The 22,379-nt window shown below is 42.4% G+C and overlaps 2 protein-coding genes across 7 annotated transcripts; one reads left to right on the top strand and one right to left on the bottom strand.

The window, feature by feature from the left end:
* Positions 1-94: 94 nt before the first annotated feature.
* Positions 95-10,410, bottom strand: MFAP3 (microfibril associated protein 3). Of its 2 annotated transcripts, none has more exons than XM_074838910.1 (3): positions 10,325-10,410; positions 5,531-5,992; positions 95-4,157 (listed from the first exon to the last, which is right to left on the bottom strand). In XM_074838910.1, the coding sequence occupies exons 2-3, from the start codon at positions 5,808-5,810 to the stop codon at positions 3,412-3,414; spliced, it is 1,026 nt and encodes a 341-aa protein (XP_074695011.1). In that variant the 5' UTR covers positions 5,811-5,992; positions 10,325-10,410; the 3' UTR covers positions 95-3,411. The 2 variants fall into 2 exon arrangements, with proteins under 2 accessions (XP_074695011.1, XP_074695012.1); XM_074838911.1 differs by lacking the exon at positions 10,325-10,410 and adding an exon at positions 9,358-9,440.
* FAM114A2 (family with sequence similarity 114 member A2) lies at positions 9,991-21,614 on the top strand. Of its 5 annotated transcripts, none has more exons than XM_074838906.1 (14): positions 9,991-10,272; positions 11,917-12,128; positions 12,341-12,440; positions 12,913-13,008; positions 13,279-13,391; positions 14,329-14,463; positions 14,630-14,788; positions 15,415-15,538; positions 16,524-16,603; positions 17,312-17,440; positions 17,655-17,797; positions 18,572-18,644; positions 19,226-19,279; positions 20,012-21,614. In XM_074838906.1, exons 1-14 carry the CDS (start codon positions 10,098-10,100, stop codon positions 20,108-20,110), a joined length of 1,692 nt encoding a protein of 563 aa, XP_074695007.1. In that variant the 5' UTR covers positions 9,991-10,097; the 3' UTR covers positions 20,111-21,614. The 5 variants fall into 5 exon arrangements, with proteins under 5 accessions (XP_074695007.1, XP_074695006.1, XP_074695008.1 ...); XM_074838905.1 differs by having other exon boundaries at positions 13,240-13,391; XM_074838907.1 differs by lacking the exon at positions 9,991-10,272 and adding an exon at positions 10,461-10,560 and having other exon boundaries at positions 13,240-13,391.
* Positions 21,615-22,379: the final 765 nt, after the last annotated feature.

Here is a 22,379-nt window from a genome sequence, read left to right as displayed (position 1 = left end):
TCTGCTTAGTTGAATACAGCTGCCATGTAACCTCGGACAGACAGGCATTCATGATCCCTACTTGATAAAAAAGAAAACCCTAACAAAACGAGGCTTTTGTTTTTAATTTATTTTGCAAATCTACCAATTCATTTTATGAAAGTATGAAATCCTATGTGGTTACATTAAACAGTTACATTACAATCCAGGTAATACAAATAACCACTACAAAGTTAGTTTCAGGTACTCTTGGATAACAAGTAGATTTAACGTTATTTAAAATAAAAATAGGTCACAAAGAAGAGAAAAATAGCCTTGTGATTGTCAAAGAATTTAGTTTAAAGCAAGGAACCCACTGTAGACTCTCCTTGTCCTACAAAAAGTTAAGACAGGAACACTGACGTTCACATCATCTTTCAATGTTAATGCTCAATTAGACGCATCAAACAAATTTAAGTGCACACATCTACTCAGGATAACAAGAGTAATTCACAAGTTGTTTGGAAACCAGTGTCAGATTTCATTCTCTGGAAATTACATTTACAGTGTAACATCACCAACATCCTTGCTTTCAGATGCATAAAAATCCTGTAATATCATTTGTAAAACACACTAGAGCTTCAAATCTGTTCTAATTGAATTCAGTGGGAGAAGGATCAGTTCCTACATTTAATAAGTACTCTTGATTTACCAAAATCCTTACAAAACAGCCTCCTTCCCAGGAATGAAATTAATTTAGTGAACAAAATACTGCAATAATTCAGCAAAACTCTTAGCTTCACTATCCAGCAATTGACACTGCAACTGCATTTCTGAGGACCTTTATGCATTTCTCTCCACCAGCAAGAGGACACACAAAGACACCAAGTAACTGTACTTAGTAAGAACTTGGAGCTATGTAAATAAAGTATAAAAATCAAATAACAGATTGAATGAATCTAAAAACTGTTCTCCCGACACCCATCTGACACACCTCTAGTGTCATTCTGCTGCCTGTAAGCTGCCACTTCTGATGAGACATCTGTCAGTCACGACTGCATAACTGCTTCTTAGGAAGCAACTAAATGGGCTTTGATTTTGTAGCTGCATCTCCACATCGTGTATGTAGTTTGGGGCAAAATGTCCAAGATGCTACAGCCACATACAATGCAACAGTTTCACAGAGTAAGGAGAGCTGTTTATGGGGGAAAAAAGGCAGGTCAGGTACAATCCTGATGACCTGTGGCACAAAGGAGATTAAACCAGTTCATTCTCTCGTAGCCTTCACCTCTTTTAACTAGGATATCCAAAACGATGCGACCCCTCAAATCTCCACGTGTGCAACAAACCTGCAGACCTCCTTGTAGTACAGAAGTGAAGCCAGCAGCATTTTGGCAGGGCTTCTAAGAGAACCAGACATTTATCCACAAGAGTATCTTTTAACACTGATCACCTCAAAAAACTTAAAGAAACCAGACAGGTTACACAAAACTATACAAACTGTTCACCTGGACCTAAAGTGCCATCAAACTATGGAAGCAAAAAAGAAGTTACTGTTGAGGGCAGTAGCTATGGTAAGTGTCTACAGAAGGCTTTATTCCCCATTTGCTACAGTCTTGGAAATGGTACCAAGCTGGTGGGAATGCTATTATAACCAAGGTTAGCAATTTTCTTCTTTCCTGACAAACACCACTCTTACCCAACACGCCAAAGCCAATTAGGCTGCACTCACTGGTGGCTGACTGCAGAACTTTCCCTAGAAGGTAGTTTAAAATGGTAAGAGATGCTTCATATATTTAATTTGTTCAGACCCTTTGTTATGAGCACCCATTGCAACAGACAGCCCCACCCTGTTATTACCACTGAGCCTGCTTGTTTCCATCTCTACTCATGTAAACGTAATGTCAAATCCTCTTAAGAATCCTGAGCAGCCATCCAGAATCACTTGTTCAACTGACATTTCTGTAATAATAAGGAAAGAAAAAAGAGTTGTGGGAAATTAAATGGTGCTCCTGTTGCCAAGTTGTTAAAATTATATGGCAATATGCTTCCAGTAGTTGTAAGAAATTAATTTGTGGAGTGCTTACAAGCCTTACATCTACTAAATCTCAACAGGATATAAAATGCTATTTAAGTGATACAACTTACAAATGTTAAGGAGAAAAAAAAAATCAGCACCAAAGAGTGAAAGAAGAAACTAGATTCTTGTCTGCACTCTGATTCCTTGAGGCTGGATCTCTACAGCTGAGGAAGCCGTGCAGGAGATCCTTGGTGAAGTACTTATGTGTGTACGTATGTCAGCACCTGCGCCTCTGCCTTCTGCCGCCCCCTTTGGCGGATGAAGCAGGGCACCGTCACTGAGTTACTCCACTCCTGTAAACAGTGTCTGGCAAACAGCTCAGCCAGCCCCTCCGCTAACCACTCTCTCTTCAACTGCGTTCTGAAAGTACTAGCCAGAGCAAAGTGTCACTACTTTTCACCTCCTTTATTATAATGTTGTTCAGAAAGAAGTGCTCGAGACACCTGATCTATAGATGAATTAATTTTTAAATTATACCACTACACACTACTGTCATTCTTTTCTCACAACAATGTCAAATACAATATAAAACTTTGGATTTTCTATAGGGAGTGAAATCAGCAAAGTCCAAAGAAAGACAGTGCTGGCAGTGCTGTTACTGCTCCATTGTGTAAGACAGAACCAGGGTAAGGCGCTTTGGCAATCAGCACCAAGTTTAAGAGACAAGCTTTGTAACAACAATTCGCTCTCCACACCCTAGAGTATGCACAAGTTTTCTGCAGATGCATGGAAAACTGAGACCCTCTGGTTGTTCTCTAAGCTGCTTTGAAACTACAACAAATTCATTTAATCCAGCAGCAGATCCTGGTACTATTCTTTTCCTAAGTACAGTACATTTTGATAGCAACATAGAAGCACACGACACAAAACATTTGTTCAAGCTCACCGTGGTTCTGATGGGCTACACGCACCAAAAGGCAATTCAAAAAGAGCACACAACTCAATTCATCAGGACAACAACACTGACTCAAAGGAATTCCGGCTCCACTTTGTGAAGGAAGAAAGAATTCACAAAGGAAAAGATCTTATTGCAAGTTGTACTGCTCAGCTTGGCCACTTCTAATAGAGGTCAGAAGTATCAGAAGCTACCAAGGAGCCAAGGACAAAGAATTCCTGTTTTGTAATTGTTTAAAGTATAGCAAACTTGCTCTAAAAAGAAAAGCCATTGCACAATATTCCAAATGGCTTTCTCTAACAGACTTGAAACCATTAGATCAACACTGACAGAAAATACAGATTTCAGTAGCAGTTCTGGCACCTTGCAATTTGGAAAACTCTTGTGCATACAGGACTGAGGCAGCTTGTTTGCAGATCCCTTTCTGGCAGTATCGTAGGGTCAGCTGTGCTTCCGTCACAACAGCACATCGCTGGACTCAGCAGGCGCCTTCCTCAGAAGGCACAAATTGGCAGCTGTCGTGAGAAACAGTGTCAATGCTCTGCACTTCTGACTGGGGGTGAATGGACACCTGAACAGCTATCTCTTGACCTTGCTCATTCATGGACCCATCGTCTGAATCCCCGGCTGGAGAATCGCTGCGCTTGATCTCTGGGTTGATGGGGTATATTGCAGCTTGGGTACCGCAGCCTTGGGTCTGTTTTTCCTCCTCACCAACTTCATCGGGATCGTCAACTCGCACAGCCTCAAAGATCTCCTCCATGAACGCCCTGCAGTTAAGGATCAGAGGTGGAAGGGGAATGCTTCTGGCAAGCTCTTCAATGTACCGAGCAAACTCCATGGTCTTAAACTGAGTAACTTTGGCCAACTCTAGCGTTTTGGCAGATGTAATGATAGGGATACGCTTGGCTATCTCAAAAGCCTTCTGAAGCTTCTCAGCCCCTTCCGTCCTGAAGAACTCATTGATAGCCTTCTCTGTTTTGCGGAGGTGACTGCTCATCATGCACAGACGGGTTATGTTTAAAATGAGGGTGATAGCAAAGGCAACGAGGCACACAATCATGTAGTAGATACTCATGTCTCCTGAGGTGAAGATAACCCTCAGGGTGACTGTGTAATATAAGGTGTCATTATGATTAACACCTGCACATGTGTATCGCCCTCGGTCAGCAAAGTTGACCTTTGTGATGTTAAGGGAATTATCAGCAATCCTCCACCGGCCACCTGGAGATTCAAAAGAAATAAACTCAGGAAATGAAACAAAAATCACTAGGTAAACTAGATATGTGCTGTTTGCTCCATGAACCGGAGACAGAGCTTGGAAGTAAGCAGTCCATTTCTAGCATAACACAAACAGTACACCAAGGATTGAAATTTCCTTTTCATGCTTGTGATACAGAAAGCCATAGCCCAGTTACCAATCCTACTGTTCAACCGTAAATTATTCCGCATGCCTGCTACTCTGTTATTTCTCCTTTCTCTCATCTGCACTCCCCTGTGTGCTTTTGGACCACTAGCTCTTTCTGACAGGGAACTTAAGTCTTAACTAGTGCTTCTCACCCACTGTAGAACACTATGTTGAAAGACTGTCCTCTATAAAGTCTAATTTTCCATATGTTCGGAGTCAAAAGTCAAGTGACCCATGAAAAAGATCACAGTCTGTAAATGGCTCCGCTGGCAAAAGAACCCAGGATTTTCTTGAGACACAGTTTTCTGCTGAGCATGCAGTGCTGATATACAAAACCCATGTAAAAATAAATCAATAAAAGAACCTAGCCTTATACAGTATTTCCTATACATTTATAACTTAGAGGGAAAACTGTTTTCATAACTCATTCTTCTAATTACTCTACCTTGAACTAATCTCCAGGTGGCATTATAACTACAATGAGGTTACAGAATACTTAAAGCAGAAACATGGACTCTGAAAAGATCCTATCAATTAGCTTGATGACCTTCATTAATACTAATAAAGAAAAACATATGCATCTCTAAAAGACATTATTTTTTGAAAATTAAAAACTACAGGGACAGAACCGTAAGAGCCAATGGCTAGGAAAATACATTCTCCCTCTGTACGAAAGGGTTAAATAGCATGTATTTCATTGTTGGCCATTACAAACTGCAGTAGTTTCCACAGTCTCACTGGTGTGTAAACCACAAAATAAATGTAAAAAGTTACCCCATGCTTTAAAAAATCCTGTAACAAAATTAAAGCACTGACTGCCAGCTGGGAAAGGTCACAAGTTATAGAGAACTGTGTTTAATTCATGTGTTTGGAAAAATATAAACCTCAGCAATAGTAAATAAAAACATCAGTTAGCATCTGGTAAGATGCAGATTCATTTCTTCTGTATTGAATACTGTGATGCCTCTTGAACGAAATGATTCTGTGAGGCAGCACAGCAGGATGGATGGGCTAGGACAGAACTCAAGTATAATTCACATGCCAGAGGGCAAAGGCCTTTGTCTTGCTCTCTCCTTATCTCCCAACTGTAAGGAGGATAGGAAGAGAAAAGGATAATAAAGTCCCAGAGGTTTTCAGATACTGTATAAAAGGGGAATACTGAAGGATAGAAAATAGCAGAAAAGCTCACCTTCATCCTTCTGTTCAAGCAGGTGTCCTCTGGAGTTATACCAAAGAATATATTCATACCGGGTGATGTTCAGTTTACATTCAATTAAAATACTGGTCCCCTCTTTGGCTATGATATCATGGTGTGCTGGAGAACTTACTAAAGCTTGAGACACTGTATGAAGTGATGCATTGAAAGACCTAAAAGCAACTGTCCCGTTAAAAGCTACATTTTCCAGTGTAAATCCAATTGAAAGATCAGCACTAACAGTCAAAATTAACAGGCAATAGCTGAGCTTCATGGAAAGCTAGAGAAAATTCTTTTTTCATCTAATTTGGAGAAATGAGGTCATATGATATTAAGCTGTCTGTATTGCTCTGAGATAGGAGAGGAGCCTCTTGATTTGTTCAGTGATAGAAAATGTCTTGGATCCAAATGCACTTTCAAGACCATTGATATTAGAAGCAGACACTGGAAATCCAACTGAAAAAAAAAAATTAAGTTTATTAATGATAGCAAGCTTACGGAGTATTCAAATTTCATTTCCAGTAAACAGATTTTGATTAGCATAATATAAACTGTCAGCTGAGAGGTTCCAAATCAGAGCTTTGCTCAGAACACAGTAATGAAACGAGGGTAAGAAGGCATTAGCACAACCTTCAGTCCTCTAGATGTTCATCTTCCCATCCAAATAAATAATCTCATGAACAATAATCATTAAGGTGAAAAAGGTTTTAAAAAAAGAACAAATTGTTCAGACTACTCAAAATGCATAACTATCTTTAGGGTCAGAAAGTGGATTCTGCATTTGTTAACAGAGAAAAAGTGCTTTCTTAATAGAGGAAGAAAGGCAAGAAAGAGGAAATAATTTCTGCCTGCCTCCCTCCCCACCAATATCAAAGTGCTTTTAAGCCCTGGTCTTCTAAAGCCAGTCTTTCATTTAGCATCTAGAAAAAACCAAAGCACACATACATCTGATTTTTAGCATTTTAGAGGCACAATCAATGTTAGATGTCCGAACACTGCATAATATGCTTATGATTTGTGTCGGGAAAACCCTCCTGGTAGTTATCTACAGCCACAGAGAGGAAGTCTCTTTCTGAGTATCAGGACACTGATGTCTAAACATACTTCCTTTTTTGCAATCTCTCCTGCTGCTGCTGTATTTTCTAACTCTTGCCTCTTTTTTTCTTGTTTGTTTTACAATAAGCCCCTGTTGAAGATCTTTTACTTTATGTGGCTACAACTTGGTGGTCATATCTTGTTTACCCAAATGCTGCCTCATATTTCACAGCAATTTGAAAAATTATTTTGTCTAGGGACAGAATTCACACTCTTCAAATTAACATGCACAGAATATATTTTAAGACATTAGGATAGAGACTTTAATTTTATGTTCTTTGCACACAAGGATTTTCCTTTTTTAAAAGCCAGAATAAAACAAACTTGTAACAAAATGAGATGACACTGATAAGAGAAAATCTGTAATCAATTTTCCCGGAATCCTGATTCAAGAAAATTTCTAATCCAATATCCATTCCCTGAAGTTATGATTCCATCTAGACTGCTCCAGAGCCCTAAAAAACAATTTACAAAGTACAGAAGCCACAAACCAAAATGTTATCTTAAAGAATATCTCACTTCATCCCATTGACTGTGTGACTCCAAATTTATCATCTTTTCTTCCACCAGTAACAAATGCTAGAGGAGTTGAATTTCATAAATATCACAATACAAAGCAAAACATTTTCTTAATAAATAATGCAGATGTTTCTCATCCTTCCAGAATCACTAGTTAACATTGCCTAAAGCAGACAGAAATCCCATCACTTCAGAAAAATAATTTACTATAAATAAATACAGGTGATTTGTACTAATTGTCTTTTCAGCAGAGAAAAATTAAGCATATTCAAGAACAGGAAAATTTGCTGATAACACACTACCCAGACTAGAAATTTTTTTTGTAGTTAAAGGTAATTTGTTGAAGATCAAACCAGATTCCAGACTTGACATCTGATGAGAAACATATTATCTGATCCATTTCTGTTGCGACTATTGCCAAAACCAGTTTCTAACAAAGAAGGCAAAAAGACAGCGGTGTCCAACTCTCCTTCAAGCTCAACTAACCAACTCATCCACTGAATCCTGCAAGAAACTGGAAAGCAGGCGCTTCACTTGTTTCTCTGTGAAGAGCAATCCCTTCATTTGCCCTCTTCTTTTTTTGACTGGCCCCACTGTTCTATCATGCCTCTTGTCTGTTCATTTAAGACGAAACTAGCGCTGAGGACTCCATGATACCATTGTGCTGAAGAAGCTACTTTACCACAGCTGAACAGTTAAAGACAGTACCAAGATCTCTTTCGTTGATGTTTTCCACCAGTTACACTTTAGGGAAAGCATTACTGAGTCCTGCTGCCTCTGGAGAAGAGCATCCCAGCCACATCAACTGCACAGGTGTGAAAAAAACCCAATACTAAGGTTGCTGCTGATCAACAACTATTATTCTGTCTGAAGAAGTGGTTTTAACCTTCCTTTTTTATACCCCTAGTATTTTCAGAGTGTTTCAGAGCCTTCAGAAGGCTGCTGACAACTACCTGCTTATTTTGGTAACCTCGCACAGATTTCTTAAAGGCGGGCTGTGGACTGTAGTAGTTTGTGGACCACTGACATTTGGGTTGCTGCAGCTGCCGTTACAGAGTTTGTCACAGCTTGCAGCAGCAAGTGAGGCGCTGTGGTTGCAGATCTTCAGCACACATCACTCCACGACCCAGCCGCCTTCAGTTAAAAATGTCACTGCACTTAATGGCTTTTGCATGCATTGGGACTTGACTTCACAGCAGCTGATGCAGTCACAACTGATGACAGCCCTGCAGTGAAGACAAACCCTCATCTTCAGCATCGAATCAAAGGCACAGAATAATTTACAGTCTTCTAAAACAAGAACCTCCCAACTGATGATGTTCTAGATTTATTAGAGAATAATACCAGTACCTCCTGTACTTTTTCTGTGTTATTGTCATTTTAAATTATTACAGTTGAATTGCTAGATTTCCAAGCGTCTGAAACTCCTCCTAAAATGACATTAGGAACCTCAATTATTTAGAAATACTCAGCAACATTTTCCCTCATAAGATAATTATTTTCTGTAATTGCATATGTTCTCCACTATATTTGCACTGAGCTTGCATAATGTATAAAACATTGGTGATGGGTCATTGAATTTTACTATTAAACTCTTCGAGGTCTGATTTATTAGAAATTGTTTGTCACATTTCGCTTTTGGAAAAGCCATTATTGCTAAGCAGACAATGATCTCTCACTGCGGAGTGCCGGGAAAAATAAAATGATTTGTGAAATCCATACTTCAACTATCACACTTATGCAAAACAGCTGCTGGAGCTGATAAAGGATCCAAAAGGATAAAGCATGAACAACGCCAACATCACAATTCTTCAAGAAAGCATTAAGCCCAAGCAAGATGAAATGTGCAAGAATAGAAACTGGCTATTTTACAACTGAACCTGAAGTTGAGCTCCATATATTTAACCTTTATTAAACCGTAAGTTGTAACAACAAATAGCAGTGGAAAGATAAAAATCCGTGATGCATATGCTTGTATGAGTCATCTTTGGCTCTTATCCTGAAAAAACGTATCTGTGTTTAACTTAGAGCACTCTAAGTAGTCCCACTGAGGTCAATGGAAGTACTGATAGTACTTAAAATTACACACATTTGTAAGGCACTGCAAAATTGGGGCCCAAGAGGTTGCAAGTTATATGGCTTTACATTCTTTGCTCATAACATCATTTCATACCTGGAGAAAAGTGAAGCAATAAACCGAGACACACCTGACAGGCCACAGACTGCTCTGACTGGCTGCCACTTCTGGCACACGACGTGGAAACATATTTTGGCATTTACAACACGCTGACTGGCACACTAAATAGATCTCCATGGATCACTTTTGCACAGAGCACACCTCCCTGCTCTCACTGTGACGTCTTGCAGAAATAAGGTTGCTGTGAGCACCCTGCAAGGCCCCTTTGCCCCTCTTTCAAATCTGGAAGCGGCACAAGGCAGAGCTCTGAAGACATTCACTCCTGCAAAGTTTGTGAAAACAGACAGTGGGGTTTTGACGAGAGCCACCACCATGTTCCCAGGGCGGGAGAGGCCGCATGGAGGGATCACCCTATGCCGGCACCACTGGAGGCTTCGCGGGGGAGCGGCTGCACCCACAACCCAAAAACCAACGTAAGGAGAAAATCCACAGGAGAGCACGGATGGCTGCCTTATGGGACGCGGTGTTTTGCGGTCCCGTGGCTGCCTGACACGTGTCATGGGTAACTCACGAAGGACACGGGATCGGCTGCACACAAAAACAAGCTTTTTTTTTTGCTCTGTCAGCTAAAAACGATCAGGCACAAACCTCCACAAAACAGAAGCCCTGTTCCCAGCAGCCCCGGCCCCACACGCGCCCACGTTCGCTCGTGGAAAAACCTCGCGCTGAAGCTGGGCTGCTGGAGGCCGCGGGAAACACGACGACCACCCACGCCCCCACGGCAGCCGAAGCAACCCAGGCCACGGCGGCATGACGTCACGCGGCATGACGTCACATGGGCCTGGCGTCACGCTAGGAAACCACCCCCCCACCCCCGGCAGCATTTCCGTGCCAAAACAGGGCGGTAAGACACGGGCCCCCGATTTGGTGGTCGCGGAGGGCCTGCGCGCTGCTGCGCCGTTTCCCCCGACTCCGCCACCGCCAGGTAGAACCTGGCGTCCCCGTAACGCAGTGAGGTAGCGGGACGCCGCTCTCACCGGGAGAAGAGAGAGACAGGGAGGGTGCCCGGCCCCGGCCCGCCGCGAACCTCCGCCGCCGCCGCCGGCCCCGCCGCCCGGACGCGCTCCCCCGCCCGCCCTTCCGGGCTAGGCCGCACTTCCGGGGTCAGCCGGCTGGTGCCGCTCTGCGCCTCGCCTCGATGGTCACGGTCCGCCCGGTGACGGGAGCGCTGCGCTGGTGGGGCGGCCCGGCCCGGCCCGGCCCGGCCCGGCGGGTGAGGCGGCACCGGGACCGGCACCGGGACTGGGGCGGCGGAGCGGGCCTTGGGAGGGCCGGGGGCACAAGGGGCTCGAAGGGGACTTCTGTGCGACGGGGAGTCCCCAGGGGAGGGGGGCTTTGGGGCACCTCGGGGTCCCCTTATGGGCAGGCGGTACCATGGGGGGGGTTGTGGGCGCCTGGGGGTCCCCTTGTGGGGCAGGAGTCCCATGGGGGGGCTTTAGGGAACCTAGGGGTCCCCTGTGGGTCAGGCAGCCCCATATGGAGGTTACGGGACCCTGGGGGGGGTGTCTTGGGGAAGTGGAGGCACAGGGAGGCCCCGCCAGGGCCGGGGAGCGCAGGGGGGTGCCCCGGGTGGGGACGGGCCCGGTGGGGTGACCCGGCTGCTGGAGGGAGCCGACTGTGGCAGGCCAGGCCTGGGGGTGCTGGGGTTGCTGCGGGATGCAGGGTCCCACTAGCCGCTGCGGGTGGGCCTGGGGAAATGGGGTGGGGGTCCCCAGCCCCTCCCCCAGAGCTGCCCTTTCCATAGTGCTCTCCTCCTCCTGCGCTTAAAGCCAACAAAATCCCATGGCTGGGAGTGGCTGCCCTGATTGCATCAGTGGCCATCTCTCCGGGGATGCAGCTTCATGCCGGGGGGCTGTGGGGTGCTCAGCGTGGTCCAGCCTGCTGCTGCTGCCTTCAGGTTACTGCCCTGGAGCTGCTGAAGTGCCGCCAGCAAAGCCAGGAAGAGAGAGAAACCTCTGCCCCGTGAGCAGGCCGCAGCTTGGCAGCCCCATTCGTGGTCATTGACATCCCTGATGTGCTGTCAGGGCCAGTCGCTGTGGCAGCTGGAGCACATTTCAGATTCTGGGTAGTTTTAATGCCCTGGTGAAGTTCAGTCCTAAGTACAGAAGCGAACCAGTCGCTGCCTCCCTACCTGCCCGGCATTCTGACAGCTATCCCTATCTGTATCTGACACCCTTCAAAGCAGCCACCCCAAGCAATTTTTTTTTTGATTTTTTTTGGGGTGAAGCAAGTCATGGATTAATTATCTGAAGACCTTTTGTATCTTTCATTTGCTTTTCAGAGTTAGCAACCTGTTTCTTTCCTGTGGAGAGGGTGTGTCGGTTAGATAAACCCACGTGTTTCTGTGGGACTTTAAACTTCCAAGTGTGACATTTCTTCCTGTCAGACGTAACTCAGTGTACACACTCTCTTAAAAACATAATCTGTTTGTGCGGGTATGCGTGGCAATATGAAGGGATTTCTGTCTTAGTTGTGTTTAATTATTTAAAACACAAATGTGATGCTTTTGAACTAATATCAAAGTGTACAAGGGAGTGATTATCTGCTTTGCTTTCTATGGATGTTGTAGTCATGTCTGAGAAAGACAGCTGTGAAAATCTGAAAGAAGAAACATCTGACGAAGGTGAAAATGAACAGAAAGCAGAGGAAGTTGGCTGTGCTGAGAGCGATGAAGAGAGAGAGCAAGAACTTAATCCTGTGCCTATGACTCGGAAAAGACCTGAGCCCAAATCCCCAAGCCAGCCTGCTGCCACAGAAAAGCCCGCAGCTGAAACCCTCAAGGTATGTTCCTGTGCTCGCTCTGAATAACGTGACTTCACGTTTCATGGCTTTGAGCGTAGAATAATTCTGAGCATAAGCCTCACTCCTGTTCTGAAAATTCATATTGCTGTTTATCTGAAAAGGCTGCACAAAAGTTATGCATTACAGACTGCTTGTGTTCCCCTCCTCACCATAATACCTGCATCACTCTTTCCTGCTTTTCTTCATTAAAGGTCTCAGATTCTCCTGCTGCAGTTCAGACAGGATGGGGGTACTGGGGAAGCTGGGGGAAATCTCTTCTGTCAACTGCATCTGCTACTGTAGCTACTGTAGGTAAGGCTTTTTCTGGTATTTGATAAATATTTTAACATTACTTCATGTCTCAGGCTAGTGCTTTTGAGCTTGTTTCTAGAGAAGGGAATTTCTGTTATAGCAGCAATTATTGGAAAAATGTCAAGAGAGTTGTTCAAGTAATGGGAAAAACTTGTACCAAAAGGTACAGTGAGATTAAGGAGATATGCACAGCCAAAATTACTTTTCAAGTTTTTAAAGTGCTTGCATAATTTTCAGCTGGTATTTTAAACTGGCATTCAGCTGGTATTTGCAACTTGATTTAAAAGCTGAGATGAAACTTGAGTTCGTTACATTTGTAAGCAGGCTGGATAGCAGTAGGTTTTAGTGCTGGGAAAACTGTTTTGAACAGGAGGAATCCAGAATGATAAAAACCAATATGCAGCCCTAATCCTGTTTCTGTTCTGATTTCTGTTGTATCTCATGGCTAAAGTAATACTGCTGTCTTCTCTAGGTCAAGGTATTTCAAATGTCATAGAAAAAGCAGAAACAACCCTTGGGATCCCCAGTCCTAGTGAAATCTCTTCAGAGACTAGAGATGCTGCAAGAGGTCAGTTTTTACTGCATAAGAACAACACTGAAACGTTTCTCATAACATAATTAGCCCCAAAATAACATCGCCTTACTCTGCATCTTGCATATTGAGGTAGAGATCTCTGTGATAAAATAATACTCTATTGCTGACTTCTGTTAGCTCTGAAAAGTAAGCAGGTAAATAATCTTAATTCTAGCCCTGCTCCTGTCTGACACTTGGTGTTTGTCGACTTTCTCCACTCTGCAGCTGACAGTGAGGAAGTTAATTTTCTGCCTTCTGATGCAGGAAGCGAGAATCCTGGTGCTAGCAGCACAGATGCAGTTGATGATGGCAGTTCCTTTCCTATTGCTGGGGCTCTTGGAGTTTTATCAACCATCTCTACTGCTGTCCAAAGCACAGTGAGTGAGTTGGGAACGCAGGAGAAAATGGGGTTTTGCCTTTCATCTGAAATGTTGTAAGAAGGGACTTTTAGTTTTGATTTGTGGGATGAATGTTGAGAAACTGTTTCAACCTTCAGACAACCTTTATCCTGTGCCTTGCTTCTAACTGGCACTCAATGTGTAAGTTGTCTTGAATTTTGATAGTTCTGTACTAAATGTTGATATATAACAAAAAAACCTAATGGTGGCCTGTGTGGTGTGTGCATTCCTGTGCATGTCACCTCTGTACTCTGTTATCTCTGCTCCCTTCCTTTAGAGTATTCAGGTAAATGCAGGGTCAGACTCATTCCTGGAATATTTCCACTGATTTCCACAGAACTCTCTAGAGATGAAATCCATTCTCCTTTTCAAAAATTTCTGTGAAACTAGCCCAAATTGCTTGGAAATCAGCTTGTTCCTGTGACCGTGAGAAACGCACTTCAAAGGAACCCATTATCCTTAGAAACTGTGCTTTTGTGATCTGCTGTCTTGTCAATTTGCCCATGAATCTGAAAGAGCCGCAGATGGAAAGCTTGCTTCTGCTTTTAAGGCTTGAACAAGAGTTAGCAACCAAACCCCACAGGTCTCGTGTTTTCTGATTGGAAGGATGAGAACTAAATACTTTAATGTGCTGAGAACCAGCTTGTTCACAAAATAAAAACTTATTTCCCATCAGATTGCTGCAGCTGTCTGAGTGCTGTATTAAACTGCTGGATAATAGTGTGTTGTGGCTCCTTCCATGTCCTTGTGCTCTCTTTGTGGCAATTAGGGTTGAATTTTAGGGTGACAAGGACCAATTTGGCTTTTATGTGAGTGTCTGGAATATCATTGCTGGTATAAATCTCCCAATTCAGTTTCCTCAATTGTATAGTCTTCTGCAAGTTTTATGTGCTGTCTATCCAAATCTGATTCCTAGGGAAAAAGCGTTATTAGTGGAGGTCTGGATGCCTTGGAATTCATCGGGAAAAAGACAATGGATGTAATAGCTGAGGGAGACCCTGGATTCAAAAAAACAAAGGGCCTAATGAACAGAAACTCTACATTATCTCAGGTATGGCAGTTCTGTATCAGCTCATCATTGGTTTCTCTCATTTCTTCTCCCTTCTTTTGTGGTCCTGTCGTTAAGCAACCATTTTTACTGTTGAACCAAAAGCCTTCTCCTCCCGTATTCTGTATCTGCTGGCACTGACCTGGGTCCTCTGCTTTTTCTTTTTCAGGTCTTACGAGAGGCAAAGGAGAAAGAAGAGCAGCAGACAGCTACTGAGGTTACCATGGCTACGGAGAAGAAAGCCCATTATGGGTTACTGTTTGATGAGTTTCAGGGTCTTTCACATCTGGAGGCCTTAGAGATGCTTTCCAGAGAGAGTGAATCAAAGGTAATGGCCTTGAGCAATTTGCCTTCTATTTTGAGTTCAGCTGAGCAGGAAAAAAAAGATTAGAAATATATGTATATACATGTAAAATCACGTGCTCAGAACTTGCTATAAAATGATTGATCACACGACTTCACTTTGATCCCTGCATTGTGATCTGGTGTTTACCCTGGGAGCATTATATCCCATCCTCAACTCCTAAAGCCATTCTCTTTACCCAACTAGCCTCAGTTCCTGCATGTCTTCAACAACTTCAAGTTATTCTCTCCTCATATCCACTTGTTTGCTGCCTTGGTCTGGAGAAGAGGAGAGTATTATAAGCACAGTAGAGATTGTCCTCTCTGTCTTGGGGCGGAGAGGAGGGCAGATCAGCATGCAATTTCAGAAGTCGTTAACTTTTTATTATGAAAGAAATTTGAACAACTCCTTAAGAATCCATTATTACCTAATGGGGCTTCACAAATAGGTCTTTTTCCCTTCCCTCCTTCCTGTAGGAAAATATCAGTATCTCATTAACATCAGTCTGTGATATTTTCACATTCAATATAAACCAGTGCTGCATTGTCCATACTGTTTCTTTCTCTTGTTGTATTTATGATTCTTTCTTTGTCTGTGTTGCTCCTAATTAGGTGAAATCTGTTCTTAATGCCCTCTCTGGAGAAGAGTTGAACACAGTGAAGGAGGAAATGGAACAACTCAAAGAAGCATTTTCTTTACCTGAATTCTTTGAAGAAGAAGAGGAAGAAAAGAAGGGTAAGAGAGCCTCAGGTTCTGTGAGGAGAAGCTGGTTCTCAGTGAAATTCTCAGTGTGGATCCAACCAGCCCTGATCACTAGCAATGGGCATGATGCCAAAGTTAGGTTATTCTTTAGCTGGATGCTTAATCTTAAAGCTGTCTGTGGCCAGGAGCATGACAGGTAGCAATACCCTCCATCTCTGGAAAGCTGCCGTGCATTAATTTGTAGCAGGAATGATTTCTTGACAGAGCAGGATTAGAGTTGCTTGGCTCCTGGGCAGTTCATACAACTGACCTTGAGCCAAGATGCAAATTCAGGGAGATGCTGGGTTTCCCTGACCATGAGGGAAAGACTGCATAGAGTTGTCCAACCTGTGGAAAAACAAAAAGCCTTTTTATTTATTTTTTTAAATGAGAGTTAGCCACACAGATCGAAAGACTCAAAGGTGCCTCCATACACAAGAGCCATTGATTCTTGAGGATTATGCAGATTTAAATGTAAATTTCTTGCATTGCTTTTACCTAAATGGCTCATCAGGGAGGGCTTACACACCTGCACTTGCTATCATTTAGCATTTAATGTGTCTTTTATATTTGCATATGATGGATCTCACAGCCTTCCCCCTGCTGTTAACATCTGCCCTGCCGTATATAATAGAACCATAAGCTTGAAGTGATATTTCAGACTCTCCAAGGTGATGCGCAAGTTAGTGCATTGTAAAATGCTGCCTGGAAAAAAAAAAAAGGAATTACCTTAACCATAAAACCAGATTTGAGAAAGCAAAAGCTAACCTCTGGCACTGGCGTCTCTACCTTTTCAGAACTTACCTTAGAAATTGAATTTAAAAAGACCAGGTTTGATGCATTCTTGCCTGAGGTGATGATTCAGAGAGAAATAAAGGAAAGGGTTGGCAGACTTGTGCAGAACTAGTTGTGCATCGAAGTGCTGCTTATTCCTGTATCTGTCCTTTGTGTGAATTCTTTAACATTTCCTGTCCTTTAGGAGATGAGGAGTTCACAAAAGAAGTAACAGAGTTGTTTTCAGAACTGCGAATCTCCTCAAAGCCAGACAAACTGATCATGGTGAGTTATTTCCCATCTTCTAAAGGCTGGAGAGATTCCTCACAGGAACTGGTTCGCAGTCCTGCTTTGCTTGTGAAAATATCAAATGTGTGAAAACAAGCTGAGTGTTAGGTCCTTTGACAACGGTAGGCAAAAGAGATGGGCCTATTCCTTTGACTTTATGGGGCAAAATCATGTTCTGTAGTGTCTTTGGCTCTGAATCAGTAGACACTGGTGTGTCTTTGCCCTGTCACTGAGCAGTTATAAGTGGTGGCAAAGATAACTGGGAGCAGTAAGCCTTTGGCCACCAGAGTGAAATCATCCTGCAGTCATGAACTGAAGCCTTCCTCCTGGTACAAAGCAGCTGGTGTTACTATGTTCAGAGGTTGGTTTGAGGTAGAACTGCCTTTTTTGCCTTCATTTCACTACCCTTCAGATCCACCAAGTGGCAGCAGCATTCTGCAGACGTGTTTTTAAAGCACCTCTGCTAGTCGTGGTCTTGTTGGTGAATTCTAGCACCCGGTGCTAGAGAAATGATTGCCTCAACTTACAGTGCAATCAACCTTCTACAAAGTCCTGAAGGCACTAGGATCACTTGTCCTGGGTCTCCTCGCTAGCTCAGGAGTTGTAGCTGTTTTCGTCCTCTAGAGAGATCCAATACTCCATGTTTTGTGGTGTACAGGGGGGCTTCATTGCAGTCATTCAATACTGTGGCACATCTTCATACAGGTGAGGACATCTGCTCATGAATGGATAGCACGATTCAGCAGTAGTCTTCCTAAAGAAGAAGAAGAGAGTGAAGAAAACCAACAAGTAGAATCCAGAGATGGTGACCATGATGCTAAAAAATCAGTGGAGGTAACTGAGAAGGAAGAGAATATCTGATCTCAGAGTGTTCACCTGGCTGCCAAGTTACAGTTGTGATTCCCAGAGTTTATGGGTTTCTATTTCTGTGCAGATTCTGATGTCTGAAAGGGCAATGTAGTGATAGTGCATTGTGTGATTCACTTGTTTTAAATAATAAAAGCTGCCAGTTTTTGTATGGTATGGGGAATCTTTTTAACTCTTGCAGGATATTCATGCGTTTGCCATAAGAAGTCTGGCTGAACTGACAGCGTGCGCCATTGAAATGTTTCACAAAACAGCAGCTTTGTTTCTACATGGTCAGAAACAAGAGGTGGTGACAGCCACAGACAGAGCCAAGTCCCTTTCACAGTAAGTTAATATCTTAGTAAATGTGTAGCATATAATTACTTACATACTGATTAAACTGTCTAATAATTCTTTCCAAATCTATGAGATGCAGGGCTCTTCAATTCTGCATATGTGACATCACTATCTTCCAGCAGAATTCAGCTCTCTTTCTTTTTTCAGCTTAAAGACATTTCTTGATAAGAAAGAGGAAACCCTACTTGAAAGCTTTTGTATAGCCAAGAAGAATGTTTGCACTAAGCTTGTGCTAGTTAGCAGATAGACCTTTAAAATGAGACAAAGCAGTTGTATGAAAGTGATTCTTAATTACCTCTTTGTTAATCATTTAGTATGTTAGGTACATGATATTGTAAAATTACTGTAACTAATTAGTAGATTGGCCTTACAATAATGCATAAAATGAGATTTTTTTTTTTCTTTTATGTTGGGAGATACTTGGCAAGTGCATGAAATATGCAGCACTTTCTAATTCAGAAAATGGCACTTGTCAGTAAAAAAAGGCAGGTTAGTACTGTTCCTTCTCGAATGGATGTGTCTGTCCTCTGAATGCTGTTTCAGATCTTCAGCTTTAACTCTTTATTTCTCCATCTTTCCCCCTCCTAATTTATTTGGGGAACTTCTGGATCTTCATACACTGTTTATATGCTCTATATCAATTTTGGTTTACTTAGCTTTATATGCATGGAAACAAGGTATTTGTGTTTTAGAGGAATGCTAAAAGAAAGTTATTCTTGTAGACTGTATTTACTACATGGTTTTCCCACTTTTCTTCCACAGAATGACGATTGTGCTGTGTAAAGAACTCTCAGCTTTCTCTAAAGAGTTTACTACGTGCTTAACAACTGCAGGGGTAAGAGTTACACCGTGGTTCTTAGGAATGAGATCTGGTTAGTTGATTACAGCCTTGGGATCTTCACCACGAAGTGGTTTTTGTGTTTGCACATTTATATATGCAGTTTTTTGCCCTGTGACCTGATCTAGGTCAGTGTTCCCCACATTGTAGTGGCTGAATGTGTGCTGAGCTTTGGGATGCCTCCTGCTGCATTCCACCTGGCACTGAGTCGGAGCGGGGGGAATTGCTGCTGACAGTACTAAGGAGACAGAAATAAATAAGCTTTGTGATCCCATTGTGGATTTTCAAATCACTTAGGTGTTATTGAAGATAATATCGTTATCTCTAAATTCTTCAGTTGTCTACAGTTCATTTGAAGATGCTATGTGTGTACTCCTATACGACTTGTGTTGGGCATACATGGGTTATTTTGTTCTTATTTGCATGCTACAAGGCAGGTGCTCTGCAGCTTGTGACTTAGCTTTCTTATAGTCAAGGGAGCAATGGTGATTTTAAACTTAGTGAGGGTTTAGCTTTATCTTGCTTGAAGAACTGTGATCAAATTTTCAATCAGGGTAATGTATGTCTGATCTCTGCAGGTCAAAGAGAAAGCAGATGTGCTTAATCCCTTAATCACTGGAGTGTTTTTGGAGGTCAGTTATGCTAAAGTTAAAACTTTTAAGCTAATACTTAAAAAGTAGATATGCTATTTTTTTCCACTTCAGTATCCTTATACGTGCCAAGTTCTCTAACCCATGGCCTAAGATTCTGCTTACCTATCTAATAACTTAAATGTTTTAATAAATGTCTGTAGATTTGCACAAGAGATGAGTTACTTAATGAAGAGTGAGCCTTATGTGGTCCCAGCTGACAGTTATGATGGGTCAGAAGATACATATTAAATTTATCAGTCTGGATTGCTAGAATTTAAATGTCCAAAGTCAAACCTTAGACAAGCTTGGAAATTAGCATGCAAGAGTCCCAACACTTCCTAGCTGTTAAATTGGTTCTCAGTGCTTGTAAGCTTCTGAGGTGTGGTAGGAAATGGGTGTTTCCAGTTGGTGTGTTCTTCCTTCCTGCCGCAGCATGCTTATGCTTCACATTGAAATAAATTCTTCTTGTTTGTTATTGAAAACAGTATCCTGCATTTGGATTGCACCTGATCTTGTTTGGCAGTTTTTAAGCCACTTGCTTTTTTGCCTAGTGGCATAAAGCCCCTCAAAAACTTAAATTGATTTCTAGAATGAAACCTTAAAAACGCGACAAGCACTAGGCTTCTGTTTCTTGTGTGCATTAATCAATGCTGTTTGAAATTAGTATGTGGTTAGTAAAGCTGATTGGTATCACAATTATTCATGTGTGTATTTTGGTTTTTGTTTTCATAGGCTTCAAACAGTGCTTCATATATCCAAGATGCCTTCCAGCTCTTGCTGCCTGTACTGCAGATCTCTCTCATTGAGGCTAGAACAGAACTATCGCAGTAATAAAAATCCCTCTAATTAAGAACTTTTTGACCTTCCCACTTCGTAGTTTCCATGCTGGAGAATGATGTAATAGCCCTTATTAAAGGGAAAAAGATTAACTCTGATCACTGCTGCTGCAAGAACGGTGATTAAATGCAGTCTGGCAATGACAGCTCTTACAGCACATTGAGAGATGTGATTAGCATAGTCCAGGCTGGTGGACAACGTGACAGACTTAAAGTGCAGATTGCTTCCCTGTTTTCGTGGACTGTCTGTGTCTTTTCACTGAAATCCCTCTGCTGTATGTGTTAACAAGCTCTTTGGAGAAGCTCTCTGGCCTGTGAAGACAATGCTGGAGAAAAGCAGCTGGCTAGTTAAAGAGTTAGCTAAAATCGTGGTGTGATTTTTAAGTCTGAGAGGCATAATTAGATTCCTGATAGCTCTGCGTTGGTGTTGAAGTGAATATTGGATAGGAGGTGCAAGAAAAGGCAAATATTTATGTTTATGAACCTTGCAGTTCCTAGTCTGGAAAGAATAGAGCAGAGAGGATTCTTTATCAAGCTGCTGTTGCTGAAGAGAAGCCCCAGCTTCCTGAAGATGTCTGTTAATGACTCAGGGATGTGGGATGGGGACTCTCACTAGGGTGCTGTTTCTCATTCTCTTGCAGAGTGCTTGCTTCAGCACGAGCTGGGAAAACGCTGATCTGGCCCTAAGAATGTGGGTACTTTGTTTTATAGCAATAAATGAGAACTGGCTAAAAGGGATTGATTTGTGTTTGGGCAATTTAATGAAAGAATTTAGCAGGAGGATTCCCCTTCTTCAATGCAGCCTGACATGTCAGCTGCAGACTGTTCACAAACTCAGATACTGCTTTTCTCCTGTTTGTGTGTAAAAACACTGTAATAAAATGCTCCTTCTTCTTGGAAGGTATATTAAAGCAGGGGGAGAGGAAGCAATTTGGTTCTGTTAGCGGGAGTCCTAATTTGTCTCAGAAGCTGCTCTGCATATGGTGTCTGTTTCTTTGTGCTGTGAAAGTTCCCTGCTTTGTTCCTTTTTTGCAATTTCTAGCTTTTGAGCTTGCCCATTGGGAGGGAGCAGCCTCTGTTGGATTCACAAGAGCAGAAATGCACAGCTAAAATGGAACTTCAAGAAGTCCAGAATAGCTAACCAGAGGTGACCGAGTGTCACACCTGCCTCTGTACTTGCTCATTGGTAACAATGATGCTCAAATCCCATTTTGAAAATCCTCTGGGTTTTAGCAGGTCTTGCACATTTCTGCTGTACTGAAGGCTTAACATTCCTCTGCTCTATTTGTGCAGTAGAGAAGTGTTTTTATTATTAAAATACCTTTTGGCTAATGCTCCTCTCATTTTATATATATGGAGAAAGCCTTGCCTTAATCGTGGTTAGACTGATCAGATCTCTAAAGGGAGAGTCTTTTTTTGCATCTTAAAGAAAACTAGACTTGAAAGGAGTGTGTCTGGGGTAAAAAAATCTGCACTACAATAAACTTATTTTTTTCTTCTTTTGGTTGATAGCATTATTAAAGAAAGGATTTGTTTTGACAACTGTTTCAGTTAAAAGCTATCAAGATAGCAGTGGGTACAAATGAAATGAGAAGAATGAACTGGTTTTTTTTCTTCTCAGCCCTGACTGGTTTGTGGGCCAGGGCTGGGTGCTGCTCTGGGGCTGGGACAGCTGGGGCTTTTCTCATGGCAGGATGTTTGTCTCATGGGTTCTGAACCCAGGCTGGGGAGTGAGAGCTCCCACAGCTGAGCTCTCGATTCCTGCATCAGTGCAAAATGGCAGCTTTGCTTCTGCTGCAAAGCCAAAATTTACAGAAATGTCAGAAAAGAAATAAAGATAACGGGGTTTTATGAAGCAGCAATTGCTTTTCTTGCAGATAAATTCTACTGACCTGCAGTGCTTTAGTGTAATTTAATAATTAAGGAAATGAGGTGATTTTTTTTTTTTGAAGATGCAGACAGTAATTCTTTCAGTCATATGCCCACCTGGGTTTTGTTACAGCAGCCAGTAATCAAACATGCACCAGCTTCACTTGTGTACCAGTGCAAGGGCTGCAATAGATAGCCAACAAAAACAGTTCTGCAGTTGCTGAAATCTTTCTACCCAAAGGATTCATCAGAATTCAGCATCTGACTGTCTGGAGGTCTTAGCACTCGGCCTTGCCTTGTGCGTGAACCTAATGAGAGCTGGCAGTAATTTGAGCACTTCTGGTAGTGTTTGGGGAGGTGAGAGGCGGCTGAGAATAGATAAGAGTTAGCTAAGA

Source organism: Strix aluco, chromosome 13 (assembly GCF_031877795.1).
Source record: "Strix aluco isolate bStrAlu1 chromosome 13, bStrAlu1.hap1, whole genome shotgun sequence".
Lineage (NCBI taxonomy): Eukaryota > Metazoa > Chordata > Aves > Strigiformes > Strigidae > Strix > Strix aluco.
The sequence above is the reverse complement of the archived record's forward strand: the minus strand, read 5'-3'. Positions and strand labels throughout refer to the sequence as shown.

What these genes read in the sequence shown, in the direction of transcription:
- MFAP3 (XM_074838910.1), bottom strand. Translation starts at nt 5,810, where the DNA reads ATGAAGCTCAGCTATTGCCTGTTAATTTTGACTGTTAGTGCTGATCTT. An exon ending in GCTTGAACAGAAGGATGAAG is followed by an intron (nt 4,158 to 5,530) that starts GTGAGCTTTTCT and finishes TTGAATCTCCAG; the next exon opens with GTGGCCGGTGGAGGATTGCT.
- FAM114A2 (XM_074838905.1), top strand. Translation starts at nt 10,098, where the DNA reads ATGACGTCACGCGGCATGACGTCACATGGGCCTGGCGTCACGCTAGGA. An exon ending in TGCTACTGTAGCTACTGTAG is followed by an intron (nt 12,441 to 12,912) that starts GTAAGGCTTTTT and finishes TGTCTTCTCTAG; the next exon opens with GTCAAGGTATTTCAAATGTC. An exon ending in CGTGCTTAACAACTGCAGGG is followed by an intron (nt 18,645 to 19,225) that starts GTAAGAGTTACA and finishes TGATCTCTGCAG; the next exon opens with GTCAAAGAGAAAGCAGATGT.